General features: G+C 38.8%; 1 protein-coding gene across 3 annotated transcripts in view; it reads right to left on the reverse strand.

Annotated features, from left to right (window-relative positions):
* Positions 1–6,755: 6,755 nt before the first annotated feature.
* The window catches only part of LOC139454536 (GDP-mannose 4,6 dehydratase-like), a 79,957-nt gene continuing 68,241 nt past the window's right edge, over positions 6,756–18,471 (reverse strand). For 2 of the 3 annotated variants that reach the window (XM_071236316.1, XM_071236314.1), the window contains 3 exons: positions 12,464–12,532; positions 11,539–11,608; positions 6,756–10,594 (listed from right to left, as the gene is read on the reverse strand). In XM_071236316.1, the coding sequence (XP_071092417.1) occupies positions 11,546–11,608; positions 12,464–12,532 (132 nt within the window). In that variant the 3' untranslated portion in view covers positions 6,756–10,594; positions 11,539–11,545. The remainder of the gene's footprint in view (positions 10,595–11,538; positions 11,609–12,463; positions 12,533–18,471) is intronic. The other variant, XM_071236315.1, reaches the window with a different exon arrangement.

Consider the following 18,471-nt stretch of genomic DNA (forward strand, 5'->3'; position numbering starts at 1 on the left):
AACGCACTAACAAGCTCGGGGTGGAGGTATTAAAAATAAATACTTTGTTCTATCAACTATTGGAGAAATAGCATTATTTCAAGATTCCACACAAAAATAAATGTTCAGCGGTCTCCTGACGAACACTGGAATTGGTTGTCTCCTTTCAGAGAGGCAAATTGTATGTCTTGGAGTGACAGATTTTCTAGTTTGTCTCGAACACAAATACCTATGTAGTATTTTGGCATTGTAGTCTAGAGGAAGACCCAGTCTCCAGTCTTTGTTTAAAGTCCGAGAGACGAACAGATTTATAATTTCACAATTTTTACAGGTCAAACAACGTGGTGTGAGAGGTCAAACCCTTTTAAAACTATGTATAAAACCTATACAACCTAAGCACTATACTGTCAAAACAATATTGTTTTCATTCCATATTCTAAAAACCCATAGTGAACAGATATATGTTTAACTGGCAGTAGACTGCGTGAACAGCCCAGAGCCAGGCGCGTGAAGTATGTACATTTCGCACTTGCAAATTGGCGACTGGGGTTATGAAATGCATAGCCGGGGCTAGCATAATTCCGACTGGACCAACTCAATTATGTTTATAAACAACGTAAATATATATGTTCAAATCTAGCCCTGATCAAGAAATGAGTACTTCATTTCTAACAGTTCGTTTCTTTAAGTTACGTTTTAATACGGAATAAAATAACCAATAAACCCTTTTCGTTAATATATTCACTATTGTTCTTGGTGTTAGTACATAATTGATGTTTAAATCCATAATCTCATCCATGTTGTCGCGACAGAAAACTGCATTCGTTTGCCTTTGGTACGGACTCCTAGCTTAGGGTTCTACTCCCGTTGGTGACACGGTTTTTCGTCAAATAAAACGATAGAAAAAACAAAGTCCCTCCACTGCAAAGTGGTCTCTAACTATCCATGAAGCAGGTTAAATACCGGTTGAAGTCGGTGGATACCTGGTATTGGTGCAAATACGAGAGCAATACGTGGAGCGTGGTCGTCACATTCAACAGTAACGCAACTCGTGTTCCATCACAGTGGACACAAAGGTGGCATTGTCTGTCGGTAGCGCCATCGTCTCACTGTTCCAAATTCCAGATTGTGTTTGCGTGATTAGATGGGACGGTGTGGATTTGTTTAGTGGGGGAGGGTGGGGAGTCGATTGCATTCATACATTAACATCATTATTAAATACCTTTAATAAAGATTAATGTCTTGGCAAGTCGTGACTGTTACATACACTGAAATATGACGTCTTGTAGATTTAATTTACATCCAATGTTTGTAACCCGTAGTTGTAATTCTAGTTTTAAGCATTTCCATTCATTGATGTAGAAGTTAAATTTCTGCAGATCCAGCAATTTCAAAGAGAATTTGGGTATCTAAATTTTGCGAAGGAGATGGAAAATTCATTGACAAGTGGATATTGGAAAAAAGAAAGGGAGACCCTTTCCGGATCTGCCTGTAAACTGCATGTTCCATGACAGTTCCATCACCCAGAGTCTTCAGCATGGGAAGGAATGCCACAAAGTCGCCCCTCGGTAAGCCGAAGCCAATTAGCCCGAGACAGACAAATGTTAAATAAACGCGATCTTTAACGTTAGGTTGGCGAGGAGGGTTTTTAGTTGCTGAACATACATATCATGATATGACGTGTTTACCGTCCCGTCAGAGCTAAACCCAAACATTAACAACTGGTCCTATTCACCGAGGACCAGTTGTACTTATTTATAATGGCCAATGTTAAAGAATTCGTGATTTTTTTGCTTAAAAAGACATGCAAAATAGATGAAAAGACATACAAAGATCATGCAAATTGACGTTTAAGTCCCCCAGGCATAAATAGAGCCATTGTGAGGTGAATATCGGTTAAATAGTGCTTGAATTGTTTTTCGTTTGGAATGAAATACCTGTTTGTGATAAAACTGATAACGATCAAATTCAGCCTTTATTTACAAATATTGGTGATTTATTGCCTCATTAAAACTAATAGCATCATACCAGTCCGCCCTTTTTATAGACATACTTCGCCCGTACCAATTATCTTGTTGAGTAAGATTTTTTGTGTGTATTATTAAAGTACAAGAAGGCTATTCAGTTTCAGCTAACAATAACTGTCTGAAGAATAGAACGATGAAATGTTGGAAAAAACGGAATGCAGCCTTTCGAACAAAATGATGAGTGAGTTCCCTTAAAATACTTAACCCACTGATGGACAGATTATTCCAGATACGTTTCATGTCCATTCCACATTGTCTAGGTAAAATATTCTAATGTCAACCCGATACAAATCGTTAATTTGAAGTGCAGCCATGTTTTTGTATTACCCAGTTTTGGCCAAACTGTCTTCTGTGGATCATTAATTCCACCATTGCTGCCCACAGAAATACTGAATAAAGAACACGTGCGAGATAAGCCAGACGCCGCTTTTAGCATTATTCGAACCATTTCACAACTGGGGACACTTAGTATTTCAAACATTGAACGTTGTCTGTCTGTATGGAGTACCACGAACACTGATATGGCTCTGACAAATCAAGTAACATCATCAGGGATCTGTGATTCGAACCCATGATCCAAGATTTGTGACACGCCTTACGAACGTAATTCTGCAAAACGAATTGCGGCGCCTTAGATGACTATGACACGTGAATTAGAATGTATTTTCAAACATTTGTAACCGTTAACTAACTCAAGTGCGCAATAAGCACTGCTGGAAGCGCTCGCAAAATCTCCAACATACATAAGAGTCGGTGAATATGTGTTAATGGTGTAAATCAATATCCTGTATATGCGGGGCTTGGCTATGAAAGATCGAGCCTGGATCAGACAAACCATTGACCCACAATGGGAGCATCCACTCAATTCAATTCAATTGAATGGTTTATTGTATGAGTGAGTGAGTGAGTGGGTAAGTGAGTGGTTTAACGCCGCTTTTAACAGTATTCCAGTCATATCACGGCGTGTCAGCTTAATGTGGTAGGAAAGCCCGAAGTGATGCAGGTCTCAGACGTTTACCACTTCGGTGAAACCCACGAGCACGGGTATGGTGCTGACAAACCTAGAAACATAATCGGGCGAACCGGGATTCGAACCCACAATCATAGGTTTCTGGCGTGCCTAAGGGACGCAACTCTGCATAGCGAATCGCTGCGCCTTAGACGACTGGGCCACCCGTGCCCCCAATATTGTATGAAAGGCCATTGGCCCATATACAAGTGAGTTACATAGACATACAGCTATAATAACAAATAGTGTAGTATACGGTGTATCAAGACATCAACAACTGACGTAACACAAAGGCATGGTGAATGTATAAAGATACCTATAGTTGAACGCTATACTTTTTGCTTGGCAGCAAGTAGATATACATGAGAATGACCAGGCGGGTAGACATTTCATTCTTATTTTGTTTAATACAGGACAAATAAACATATAAAGAAATTCGTTTTCAGCACAAAGGTTATAAATTCTTACTGACTCGGATATAGCTACAAACCCTATGATAGACTAACATTTAGTCTATGAAATCTTATCTTACACAATATTCTTCTTGACCCTAAAAAAAATCCCTATGCTGATTTCATATAGAATAGAGTAGAGCAGGCTAGAGCTGGCTAGACTTGCTTTTGTATGCGCTTCCAGATTTATTTATTTTTCATAAAATTAATGTATTCCACACTCATGGTGCAGGACTAACTCTGTAATTGTAGCTCCATTTAACAGAATAATCGTGATTGGCCCACATGTACTACTGACTTGCAGAGTCAGGAAGGTAAATTCACATGGTACGTCTTGGGACATGAGGCTATCCTTCCAGTGAGTACTTATAGGATATTGCCAACTTACTAAGGATATGGATATCATTGGGAATACCCATGTGTTTCCATAATAAAGGCGGCGGTCGGGTAGTCTAGTGGTTAAAGTGTTCGCTCGTCACGCCGAAGACCCGTTCGATTCCCGACATGGGTACAATGTGTGAAGCCCATTTCAATGTGTCCCCCGCCGTGATATTGCTCGAATATTGCTATAAGCGCGTAAAACAACTCACTCATAATAAAATATTTATTCTTCAAGAAATCTATTTTAAAATTCAGAAAGGCTTTTGACAAGAACGAAAGTTGGAGTAGATAGTAAAATGTGAGATTTTACGAAAATTGGGCATGTACGTATACATTATTATGAGGACTTAATTTTGTGAAGTGGGAATGCAACTGCAGATGCAGTGTATGTTCAGTCCATGAACCAGGTCTAGACTAGGTCTAGACTTGACCAAACTGATACTACAAACCTGAACAATTAAACATGGTGTATTTGTTAATGCATACGAGTTTGAAGGTCCTGCGCAGGTGTCTTATGTTCCTTTAGATTGAGATTTTAAAGGTTTTGTGTAACAATGAGATTCGCGAGATTTGTGGAAGTTATCCGTTAGTGTTCACGTCATTTCAAGAATACAGTCTAAAAAACGTATGAACGTCAATTGGTGGTACAGATGTAAATAACTATGTAGGCCAGGCTGTCAGTATGCAACTTGACTCTTATACTGAATCTCATTCTTCTGTGCATTAGGTTTTTGTATATTTTTGTAAATTTAGCCATGAAATTGTGAATTGTGACCATGTTCACCTGTATGTTAGATACACTGCTACTGATGTGCATTGTGAAAACTGCAGAACAGCAAGAATCTACTCAATGTTCCACGATTCCATCCATTATGGGCCAAGAACAATCCTGAAAGCTTGAAGATGGTTTGCAAATTCCAAGATGACAGCTGATATTGCAAATTTGTTTGGAGATCACAGAGACTTTATGAACGTTTTTTAATGTCTGTCTCCATAATTCTTGTAATTGTCAAATATAAAGCCTTGATTTTTATTTCAAAATAATCCTACATATAATCCTTTACCCCTAACCGTAACTACAGTAATTCAAATCAGTCTGGCCTGTGTTCCATGACAGCTGTATTGAAGTTGTACATTTACCATGTACTAAGTATGCATCTGAGAAGCCTTCAGATCGTATGTCAGATCCTTGACTGGGAGAGCAGACAAGTTGTATACCTGAAGTCCAGCACATTCCATACCCTTGTTTTGTCCAGGTGTATGTCGTATGTAACTCTGTAAAGTGTGTTTGATGTGATGATGCAGGATATAACTATGTTTCTCAGAATACAAGCTAACACGACTCGGCCAGTCAACTCTTCTTGGGTAGGGTTTCGTTGTTATGTGACCGGCGTTTCTTCCAGTCGAAAAGCCGTATTTAGTGTAAACTTCAAATCTTTAAAAAATATACAATATAATCCTCGGTTTTTTTATGTATTCTTGAGGTTCGCCCGTGGGGACTCATGGTAAGCATAGAGATCCCAGCAACACATGCTTGTGGAAGAAGAGACTGAATTAATAATGTGGTCAAGCTCGTGGACTTGGTTGAATGGTTGTCATTGCATTCCATGTGGGTGGAACGATGCTGATGATGTCAATCACCGGATTAATTACAGGCCTTAGCTGGATTATTGCATAATGTGGCGTTTCACAACAAACAATAAAACCCAGTCTTAAAGAGACGATATGATTTGTTTGTTTGTTGTTTAACACCGCGCTCAGCGACATTCCAGCTATATGACGGCGGTCTGTAAATAATCTAGCCTGATAATAAAATGCTACTAACTGGATCGGGTGGTTCGGCTCGCTGATTTGGTTGATGCATGATCGTATTCCAATTGCGTGATTCGATGGTCATGATGTCAATCGCTGAATTGTCTGGTCCAGATTTGATTATTTACAGACCGCCCTCATATAGCTGGGTGAGGTTAGGTGAAATGGGGTTTAACGTTGCGTCCAAGATTATTGCACTTATATAGCGACGTGCATGTGCGTGTGGGTGTTTGTGTGGCTGCTTGTACTAGTCCGGACTGATGCCGATTTATAGTGCTAGCTCACTGAGATACCATGCCGCAGTTTAACATGAATACCCCACTCAGACACAGTATACTGACTCCGAGCCGACCAGTCCTTGTTTTAGCACCTTAATGCCGAGCGCCAGACAGGGTAACAACAAGTACCATCTTTTAACGTCTTTTGGTATGACGCGGCCGGGGATCGAACCCTGGACCTTCCGCTCTCCCATTAGACCACGGAGCATACAGCTGGAATATTGCTGAGTGCCGCTTAAAACAACAAACAAGCGAACACAAACTTATTTGTTATTTATGTTATTTATCTGTTATTTATCTGAATGAGATGAATGCCCAATGTAGATATTTCCAAAAGATATGTTAGGAAAATACAGAAGGGGTGGTGTTCCACTTTGTTCCAGGAACATACTTGTATATGAGAAAGTCATTGTATCATTGTTTCATTTCATGAGTACAGAGGATTCAAGGGCTAACAGTGGTGTTGGATTAAAGGATTTCACTCTATCTCACAAGACTGAGTGAGTGAGTTGGGTTTAACGCCACTTTGAACAGTATTCCAGTTGTATCATCGTGTGTCAGCTTGATGTGGGAGGAAAGCTCAAAGTGAAGCAGGTCTAAGATGTGAAACCAAGGAACACGGGTATGGTGCTGACAAACCTACAAACAAACAGTGTGAATCTGGTATGCCCAAGGAACGCAACTCTGTACAGCGAATTGCAGCACCTAAGACGACTGGGCCACTCATGTCATGCACAAGAACTCACTTCTATCTTGCCATGTATTTCTGGCAAGCGTTTCTTCGAGTTTAATGACAATAAAACAAAACTTATCTCAATTTTAACCCATTTTATTACTGCAAAGTCCCACCATGGAAAAGTCCTTTAATATTATGCACAAAAAGTAGAGAACTTTCAGTTCTACACAGTAAATCAATCAAAATGCTCAATAAGTTATTCCAATTCAAATAAAACATTGAGCAGATAAAATCTCTTGGATTTCAAGTTGGGATGTCTTTCATATTACAAATATTAGTTTGATCTCAAAGCATATTTGAGATATTAATGTTATTCGGTTAATATTAATGTATTGATGCCATACACTGAGACTACAGACACAATACCTAATACCTAACTTCTTCTGAAAGATATCTTGAATGGTTTATTTAAAAAAATAAGAACCTGACTTTCATTCTACAATCAAACGTAATGTACACAACAGATTACGTGAGAATAATCTGAAAGAGATTGTCAAACAGGTTTGGAGATAAATCTGATGCAATGGATTTGATTTTCTGTGTCAGAAATATCCAGCATACACTTGTTCAAATAATACTGTTCAATAGTGTTACAGTTGTTTCTGTATCCATGGGCTTTAGACATACGAATGATGGAGGTAAAGTATCCCACTATATCCGTAAAGGAGTGGGTCTAGAAGCATGACTTCATCGAGCCAAGCTGACACATCTTGGGTCCCAGTGTACTATACCCTTTTAACCATACATTGATATGTAGCACTCATTTCAAATTCACGCAGTGTTTGCATAAAATGTGGTTCTAGAATCACCATGTAGAAATATTACGCTGCCAAATTGATTAGAAAGTTCAGGTGCAGCATCTGAATTTTTGAAAAATGACAATTCATATAAAACCTTTCACAAATCCATTATTACTCTCCAAAACTGTTATTTGTGTGAATGGTAAATTTTGGAATTAAGGTTGGTTTTGGAGGTTCCTCAAGAGTTGTGTCATCTGTGAGTTGTGTTGAATGCTTGACATCACAACATGTCTGCTATATGTGTAAGCCCAGAGTGATGCATTTACTCCATTGAATGTATAATACTGACAAACCTAAACATAATCAGGACAAATCTAGAATTTGAACCACGATCATACGTTCCTGGCACACCAAAGGGATGCAACTCTACACAGCGAATTGCAGATAATGGACAACCCTGCCCAAGAAGAGTTGACTGGCCGAGTCGTGTTAGCTTGTATTCTGAGAAACATAGTTATACCCTGCATCATCACATCAAACACACTTTACAGAGTTACATACGACATACACCTGGACAAAACAAGGGTATGGAATGTGCTGGACTTCAGGTATACAACTTGTCTGCTCTCCAAGTCAAGGATCTGACATACGATCTGAAGGCTTCTCAGATGCATCAGAAGTACACGGTAAATGTACAACTTCAATACAGCTGTCATGGAACACAGGCCAGACTGATTTGAATTACTGTAGTTACGGTTATAACGTCTCTTTATTACGTTCATAAAGTCTCTGAGATCTAATTGCAAACCATCTTCAAGCTTGTTTCAGGATTGTTCTTGGCCCATATTGGATGGAACATTGAGTAGATTCTTGCTGTTCTTCAGTTTTCACAATGCACACCAATAGCAGTGTATCTAACATATAGGTGAACATGGTCACAATTCACAATTTCTTGGCTAAATTTACAAAATTATACAAAAATGTAATGCACTGTAGAATGAGATTCAGTCTTAGAGTCAAGTTGCATACTGACAGCCTGGCCTACATAGTCACATAGTTTACATGTGTACCACCCTCTTTAAAAAGGAGTTTGTGTAAAGTGACATCTCATGTTATTTTTAAGTACACATATTATCAAACTTGTACAAAAAACTTTGGTTGTTAGGAGTTTAGTGTTTGAGTCGATTGTCAATAAACATTAATAGATGTGAGGCTAAAAGCTTGTCATAGAACATTTCTGACATTCGTTATGGTACTTCATTGATAGTATAGAAACTTGCAGTCTGGAGGATTGATGAATGAATGCCCTTCAAACACTGATATATATGACTGGCCATTTTGCATCTTTATTAATATTTTTGAACTTATTTAACATTCAATGTCATATATCAAAACAATATTCTATAATTAGAGATACAACTGAAAATAAAAAGGAGCAAAAATAACCGATATGTCACACAAAACATGTGTTGCAAATTATCTAAATTATTTAATTCAACATAAATATGGGTCAACTTATAAATTTGATTTCTATGACATAGATTAGCTCATTAACTTTGAAGCAGAGGCACACTACTGTACTGAACTTAAATATATTACTGTAGGACATGAAGCTAAATTACAACAAAAACATATCACTGTAGGACATCATGTAATATTGCCACTGAAATATATTACAGTAGGAAATCATGTGATAGTGCCACTGAAATATATTACAGTAGGACATCATGTGATATTGCCACTGAAATATATTACTGTATCATATCATATATATATGACACTGACACTGTAGGAAATCAAGTGAACTTTCAACTGATTATATTACAGTAGGCATGGCAGGAGCAATTGTGACTGAATAAACTTACAATCAACACACAGATTTATCATCTCAGAGGCACCATGCTACAGACATCAGAGATTCAACCTTGAAATACAGGATGTGGTTTAAAGAACTCCTCGTAAATAATTTGCATAAAATATAGAAAACTTAACAATTTCGATTTCTGTTTGACAAAGAACAAAAAAACCGAACAGCACTATACATGGTCTACAAAATAACCCCCAGAAGCTCCATACAGTGAAACCTTGTTAATCCACACAAGATGGGTATTCCCTAGAACGTCAAGCCACATGGTCTGGAGTAACAAGCTTTCCCTGGGAGCTGGTGTACAGCAGCATGCCGCCCCACTAGCCACAGCAGCATAAGCCGCAGCCTCACATCAGGAGGTACAGAAGATGGTGCATGTCACAGGGAGCCTGGTGTGATTCACAGTCTTCAGTTGGGGTGTCTGGCTTCCTTCAGTGACTTCACTTCAATGAGAGAGAGAGTGACTTCCTTCAGAGAGACTTCTATCAGAGATTGACTTCCTTCTGAAAGCATGACATCCTTCTGGAAGCATTACTTCCTTCCTAAAGACTGACATCCTTCTGAAAGCATTACTTCCTAAAGCATGACTTCCTTCTCAAAGCATGACTTCCTTCTGAAAGCATGACTTCCTTCAGAGAGACTGACTTCCCTCTTAAAGCATGACTTCCTTCTCAAAGCATGACTTCCCTCCGAAAGCATGACTTCTTTCAGAGAGACTGACTTCCCTCTGAAAGCATGACTTCCTTCAGAGAGAATGACTTCAGACAACATGATTTCCTTCTGAAAGCATGACTTCCTTCTCAAAGCATGACTTCCTTCTCAAAGCATGACGTCTGCCTGAAAGTTTGACTTCCTCCTAAAAGCTTGACTTTCAGAAATACCAAATACCAATCCACAGCACTGCCCTTTGAAGTACTGTAGTATAGGTTCCTCCTCCTCCTGTGTGTGGACATATAAGTTCTTGGCATTACCATACTAAACTACTTCCCATCTCATACATAAGACAAGGTTCCCCTGCTACTATCCACTGTAACATCAGCTGAGTAGACACCCAGTCATGAACAAGAACGGGTCTCATAACCACTGGACAATGTTCTCATCATTAAGTGCTTTTCTTCGTCCAACCCAAAAACACTGCACATGAAGCAATCATTGACAGGAACCTTGTCTTAAGAAGGTGACCAACACATGCTTGTTTATCCCATATTTACAAAACAGTTCTGTATATGTTCCTGTTCCTGATCCATACAGTTCCCGGTCCTGAGAGGAACACAATTCCCAGGTATCCCCACTTCAGATTCTGTCACCATCTTCTGAAACATAAACATGCTGCATCTGAACACATTGCTGCTGATACTCAGATATACATACTCACCGCCAAAAGAAACGTGAATACCATACATGTTGTTTTATATATAAAGATTTACTCATATTCAAGAGATATTACAGGGTAGATTGGTTCGATGCACAAACGAAAATACTGTTATGTTGTGTGAACCGATGATGTTGAAAGCATCACGTGACGTCATAGATCCATGACTTGAGATGCACCATTTTTCTCAGGCAGGATTAGCATGAAAAGTTTGGAAATCACATGCAGCATATCATGATAAGAATAAAGAACTTCTGTGGTAACAATTGACTGATTGTTAGTTTTGTCATAAATTGGTACACAATGGAAACACTTAACGAACATACTGCTCTATATGTTACTATGTATTGACTGTGATGTATTATTGATGTATTGACTGTGTTTGTTTGCTAGTTGTTTAACGCTGCACTCAGCAATATTCCAGCTATATGGAGGCGGTTTGTGAACAATCAAGTCTCAACCAGATAATCCAGTGAAAGACATCATGAGCATTGATCCACGCAATTGGAATACGATGATGTGCATCAACGAAGTCAGTGAGCCTGACCACCCGATCCCCTTAGCCACCTCTTACAATAAGCATAGTCGCCTGTTATGGCAAGCATGGGTTGCTGAAGACCTCTTCTACCCTGGATCTTCATGAGTCTGATGGACCTCTCTACAGAATGTGGTCAACTGCTTGTCCAGAAGCTGGTCTGGAAGGTCAACTGTGGAAGTAAGGCAGCACTGATGTCTGTGACATCTATAAAACTTAAGTCTACTTCAGAAGTCTGTGAGAGCGACTTTAATATACTACAATGACTGTATGATTTACCTACACTTCACCACAAGTCAGTAAGATCTACCCTGACTTACAAGAAGTCTGTGAGATATACCTAGACTTACCATATGTCTAGGCGATTGGGTTGGCCTGCATCAGCTTGATGTCAGCCTCCACCATCTCTTTGACAAGGGCCTGTAAAACACAACAATGAACTTAAACATGGTTGAAAATGAAAATAATAAATCATAATTTATGAAACTCTCATAACAGTACTATTACAACCATATACAGTAAAATATGTTTCTTATGAACACACTTATAATAAACTGATGGATATTACGAACTTAATTTTTGGTCCCGGACATTTGCTGTATAGATGATGTATGTATGCTTATATAACTACGGTTATAACGAACTAAAATTAGTGGTCCATTTGAATTTGTTATAACCATAATTAAAAAACCTTCAAATATAAAAAATTTATATAGCTGACCTAAAATATTCTGCAATGGTCATCATCTGAATACTATCTATATTGTGCAGCCATTGTGGAAAGAGAACCCCATTAAGTCGCCATGTTTAGCAAGAATGGGTACTGGGGAATATACATTTTTTTTCATTTGTGTGATAGTTTTCTTTTGTGTTTTTTTCCCCAAAAGGGGATGATTCATTGATTCATGCACTGAGAGTCCTCTACAAAGGGCACATGTAAGACAATTAAAAAGAAATAAAATATTTTTTCTGAACAAAGAACCATCATTTGGGTGGTGATGCCTACTGACATTCATCACCATGAAACCGAACAGCTTTGAAAAGTAAGAAAAACTTGACAATGTTTGAACCATTCTGTTTTATTTAGTTAAAACTCCCAAAGAATCTTTGTTATTCCAATAACAGTTTCCATTTTTTACCCCATGCAACAAACTAACAAAACACAATAATGACCTCACAGAACAATCCCTGTCATCGCCGCTGTGAGACTAGCTGTTGGCATGATACCTAAACATAAAAAAATCCCATAACTTCCACAGCGACAAGTTAACTCACATCAAAGGTGTACTTCCTTGTCCATCCTAGCTTCGTCTGGGCCTTTGAGCAATCTCCCAGAAGGAACTCCTGCAGAGAAAAAGGACAATCTTGCAACATGAGAAAACAATTATACTTTCACTTTTGTTTCTGGCACAGACTAAAACGTATTGCTCTAATTCAAATCACTGACAATAAAAACATTGTCAGTGTTCAAAATTAAGAAATGTCCTGGGGTCCTTGAGATTTGCTCCTATAGTATTTGATTCTACAAACCCCCCTAAATTTCAACTTTTAGCATTATCCTTATCACAAGGACCCCTTGACTTATAACTCTTAATTTTGACTGCCTGGACTAGTGGAAGAGCATCTGACGGAGAGCGGAAGGACAGGGATTCGATCCCCGTCCGCGTCATACCAAAAACATTAAAAGATTATACTTGTTGTTACCCTTTCTGTCACTCAGCATTAAGGTGAGATGAGGTAAAATTGGGTATAACGTCTTATATAGTGACGTGCATGCACTTGTGTGCGTGTGTGTGTGTGTGTGTGTGGCTGCTTGTACTAGTCCGGAGTGATGCCGATTTATAGTGCTAGCTCACTGAGATACTATGCCGCAGTTTAACATGAATACCCCACTCAGACACAGTATACTGACTCCGAGCCGACCAGTCCTTGTTTTAGCCCCTTAATGCTGAGCACCAGACAGGGTAACAACAAGTACCATCTTTTAACGTCTTTTGGTATGATGCGGCCGGGGATCGAACCCCGAACCTTCCGCTCTCAGGGCGGACGCTCTACCACTAGACCACGGAGGCGGTCTCAGCATTAAGAGGCTAAAACAAGGACTGGTCAACTTGGACTCGGTATACTGTGTCTCTGTGGTGTGGTATCTCAGCAGTATAAAATCGGCATAAGTCCAGACTAGTACATGCACGCACATGTGCCATGCAACTCAATTCAACGCAACACATACATACACACTGCTATATAAGTGCAATAACTGTGAATGCAACGTTAAACCCTATTTCAAGAATAATTTTCACTCGTCTATTAACATACTTTTTCATTTTCAAGTATTCTATACATACATCAATACCATATCAATTAAATATTTTCGCCAAGACTAGATACTGATTCATGAAACTCCTGGTACACCCAGGGAACCATCCGGTGATATTCTGGTCACAGACAACAGCCAGAACTATTTGTGGAGGAATAAAGATAAGCAGGCATATACAATGGTCTATCTGACTTGTTGTACATAAACATAACAGCCCCTCACAGAGAATTGGTGCAAGACCTCGTCCATGTGTGAGATTCTTGGAAGATTTCACAAAGATGAATGAGGCTTGTCAAGTACTCAAGAACAAATATTCATCATTCATAAATGTCTATATTTTGTTCGAGGAGGAGGGAGGGGGGCACATTAGCCTAATGCGTAAATGACTAATTAAGATGCGGACAAATTTTAGAGAAAATTCCAAATTCATAAAGATACTTACTATTTATCTTTCTAAATATTCATATTTATTTTTTAATGAGCTTAGGATAACCATTTATAAGTTGGAAGAAATTGAACATGAAATATTTATGGATGACAACTTCTTTATTATTTGTAACAATAATGTCATAATGTTTCAGAGCTGTTTCTTGCCCCACCATGTGAATGAAGGGGCAAAAAAGAAGTCAGGAAACATTGTTACAAATAATAAAGAAGTTGTTATCCATTAATGTTTCATGTCAACATCTAATATTTAATTTATCATGGCCATATTTCAAAGTTAAATACTGTAAATCTTCAAATAAATGTGACCCCCCCCACCCGCACCCCCAGCATATATAATGCGATGTATAATCTATAGCAGCAGCACAGACCACTTGCATTTTTCGTATTTAATTCACACTCGCATTAACTTCAAGATCTACGGTGTCACAAGAAAAACAGACACAAACAGAGTTTAAGGAACTAACAATAATACCGGTAGTTGTGACAATGGCTTAACTTTGAGATAAGATAATATTAATTGCAGAAAGCATTCCATTACGGGTCAGGGGATTCCTTCAAATGACAAATCATTATGATTCAGACAGACAGACAGACAGACAGACAGACAGACATATTACAGATTTGATGATATTATACATAAAATGTCATAGGTTGATTAAGATCAACAGCTGTTTATTGCTTGAAATTATAGATATGGAAACAAATGCAATTGATGTTGATGGCTTCATTATTTAAGAGGATGTAGTGAAATGATTTGTTTTTAGAATTGTGGACATTTACATATTGTGTGGATAATTTTCCAAAGAGTATATTTCTTTCTTGAGTGTGTTTGGTACAGTGAAGTAGCTTGTGTTTTTCATCATCAATGGTTAAACATATAGAGCACAGCCTCTGATGTAGTGTGTGTGTGTGTGTGTGGGGGGGACTTTTAAGTATTGAGATGAAGAATATTTGCGTCCACAAGTACATCAGAGACTGCAGCAACTACACTTGAGCACCATCAGCAGCAACAACAGCTGTTGCATGGACACAGCATTACTTGTGACCGTCACTGAGATCCCACCTACCCTCGACCTGACATTCAGTTTACACTGTCAGCTGATAGTCTTACAGATATAATCTCTCCTCCAAACGCTAGATCTGCTGATAAACACGTCCAAATAAACACACAACAACCTTCTGGCCACGCTCACAGCCCAAGGGAGATAACCTGATACACTCAATCACACTCTCATATGTTGGAGGTTCACATCGCAATCTTTAAGGAAAGGTGACAACATCTTGAGAAATAAACTATAGAACCATTTCCTCAAAGTCAGAAATACCACAGTTATTTTGTAAAAATGTACTAAAACAACAAAAATATACCCTATTCAACTTCTTCTGTACATGTTTGAAAAGTATGTCAAAAACATAAGCAACTATATTTCTTAAAATTGTTGTTCAGCCTGCATGAAATTATTCAACATGTACTCACATCATGAATGTCTAACAGCTTGGTGTCAGTATGGCATGTGAATGATATTTCCATGTGCTACACACTGACCAACAACAATGTCTACCAATTGGATAACCGTAGCTTGGTCCACTGAGTGTTAATCGTTTGTTTGTTCGTTTGTATGTTGTTTAATGCTGTACTCAACACTGTTCCAGCTGAATGACAGCAGCCTATAAATACTCAAGTCTGGACCAGGCAATCCAGTGATCAATATTATGCACGTAGTTGGGATACATGCTTTCAACCAAGTCACTGAGTCTGACCACCCAAGGTGTTTGGTCATCTCATATGACCGGCAGAGGCTGTTGGGGATGTATTGTAAACCTGATTCCCCAGGGGGTTGTCTCTTGTGATTGTTGTAGCAAATATATACAAAGATCATAAACCTACTAAAATAAGTTATGCCTGAAAATATATAAAAATATCTTGACTTTTTTCAAGAATATTTCTTAACTCTTTTACTTTCACGAAACACATTTAAAGTGTGCATACATTAAAAAAAATTAAAATCGTTGTTTTCCTACTACGTGATAAATAAGTTTTAATTTTAAGTAAGCATAGAAAAAAAAGACAATGATTTTGTTTCTGACATGGTCAGAAGAACACAATGGCACTTCATGACATGCTGACATTCATCAACTTATTTCTGAACAAGCCACATAGTATGATAACAAGTTGACATAAGACTTTCAACATTCATTTTGTCAGAATATTCTCAGATCATATCCCTTGAAAAAACAACCTGAACAAAGTCAAATTGTATGAACTGACACATTTCAAGGAAGTAATATTCAATTATCTCATTTTTTCAAAGCAAGGAATTTTTTTGCGGATCCTGCAAGTTTTGAACACGAGACCACCACGAGATAATGCCCATTGCCGTCAGTTCATGCAACTAAATACATCTGGTATTTGTAGGAGTTTTTTACAATGTGCTAATCCCCAACACAGAGGAATAGTTCCACAAGTGATTACAAGACATATTACTGACAATTCGACCTTTGTGTGGAAGCACCCCACCTTGGCAGCGCTTACAATCATTTAACTACCCCCTGTCTCGTTCTGTCTTTGAAATTATGTTCAGCGAAGAGCAATCAGAAGTTTGATGAAGCAAAATGGATGAGAGCAGACGTCAAAATGGAAGACAGCAGGCGTGAAAAAGAGGGGGGCAGATGAACACATGAGTGACAAGATCTCAGCAGGGTTATAATGTGTTTCAAATTTGGTGCACATCTCCAACGGCAAAGGATGGTACATCAACACCTTCGGCAAATTTGTTTTCAATCAGTTGAGAGTCTTCCTCATCTGGAAGCCATTGCAGTTCCTTTTACACTTGCTGCGTTTCCTCGGCTAGTCTCGTGGACCCCTTCCCCATGGTCTACCATGCCATATGTTTATTCAGATCTGGAAATTATTTATCATCCAATAACTAGCCATTTGTACTGCTTGCTGCGAGGCTAAGCCCGGGTGTACAACCATATTGCTGGAGTATTTGTTTGTCCTGGTGATAACCAGTTATTGATCTATTTCTTCTCAAAACTATCAAACAGGGATTTTTCGTCTATTCACATACAGATAGTCAACAAGTCAATCCAGATGAAAAACAATAAACCCAATTTGGGAGTATCGAGCATTGAGAATGTACTTGGTATATGCTGTTGCTTCTAGCCCTAAGCTTGAAATTAGTCCAATCTTGTACAGCACTTACATGTGTCTCTGTAATTGCCTTTCCCCATCCTGCAGAGACACAGGAAGGTTCCAGTTACCACCATTTTTATCTATGACTGCAATATGTTAGGTTTGGGAGTATGAAACAACTTGTATGACACCTGCTTCATGCCATGCTCTGCAGTAACATGCTGGCAGAGTCTCACGTTGTTTCTGTGTGAGTCATGATTATCGGAGTGAGTGAGTGAGTGAGTTGTTACTCATCACAGTGTTGTAGCCAACTACAGTGGGACACATTAACTGCTTGAATATGGTCTGTCGTAGTGATACCCTGATAATATTGTACTGATGTCGGAAACTGAACACAGACATTAAGCCTAATGAGTGAACACAGTACCACATAGCTAACCACCACCACCACCACCCCTGTCATTCTTATGATCATGATGATCAGTGTTTGAAACAATTTTAGACCCCAATCAGACAGTCGGGCAGCTGACCCATAAATGCTGTCTGCCCATCTTCAAAGTTACCTGCCTACTTTCAGACATTTTAAACATTCAAAAATCGCGAAAAATAAGAGACTAATCAAGTCTTGGTTCAGTTGAAATAATTCACACAATAAACTTATATGAATTATGATAGAACTGAATATGCATGTAGTCTTAAAATTATCTGCCAGACAGTCGGGCAGTTGGAGGACAATTTCATGCAGCCTGACAGAAAACTTACCAGTCAGGGGCAGGCAGTTATTTCAATTATTTCAAACACTGATTATGATACCATCAATTACATCATAACAATCATCAGAAGATTTAGAAAAGACCAATTAATGACTGCCACCCAAGTTTCTCCAATCATCTGATCCAACATTGTCATAATTTATCCATCCAAAGACGTATATACGTCTCTGGTTCATCTATTTAGATACCTACAAACTGTAACCTAAAGCCCAAACTGAAGACGTCAAAAACAATAAAGTACATAAAAGAATCAACCATCCAACCATAATATTTATTTGAGCAATGTGCGATATGATTATCACAACCCCTGGCGTACCTGCTGGCCTGGCAGCGCCACATACACGGAATGGTTCTATGACCAGGAGCCCCTTTAACACACTGGCCATGCCTCAGTGGGGAGCAATAAAGATATAGAATACACGACCAGGACAAGGTGTGGATGGGAATGCATAACAACTGTGCTCAGGCAAGTCTGTGGAATTCCACACAGTGTGCCAAGACAGAGGCTCAATTGAAGCAGCTAGCACAAGAGGGCAACATCGTGAGGGAACTGTGTTGCCCCATGGGATGACCTCAGTAGGTAGCGCCATCTGGTGGTCATTAGAACCCT

This window comes from Haliotis cracherodii, unplaced genomic scaffold (assembly GCF_022045235.1).
Source record: "Haliotis cracherodii isolate W230 unplaced genomic scaffold, xgHalCrac1.p SCAF_10, whole genome shotgun sequence".
NCBI classification, from domain to species: domain Eukaryota; kingdom Metazoa; phylum Mollusca; class Gastropoda; order Lepetellida; family Haliotidae; genus Haliotis; species Haliotis cracherodii.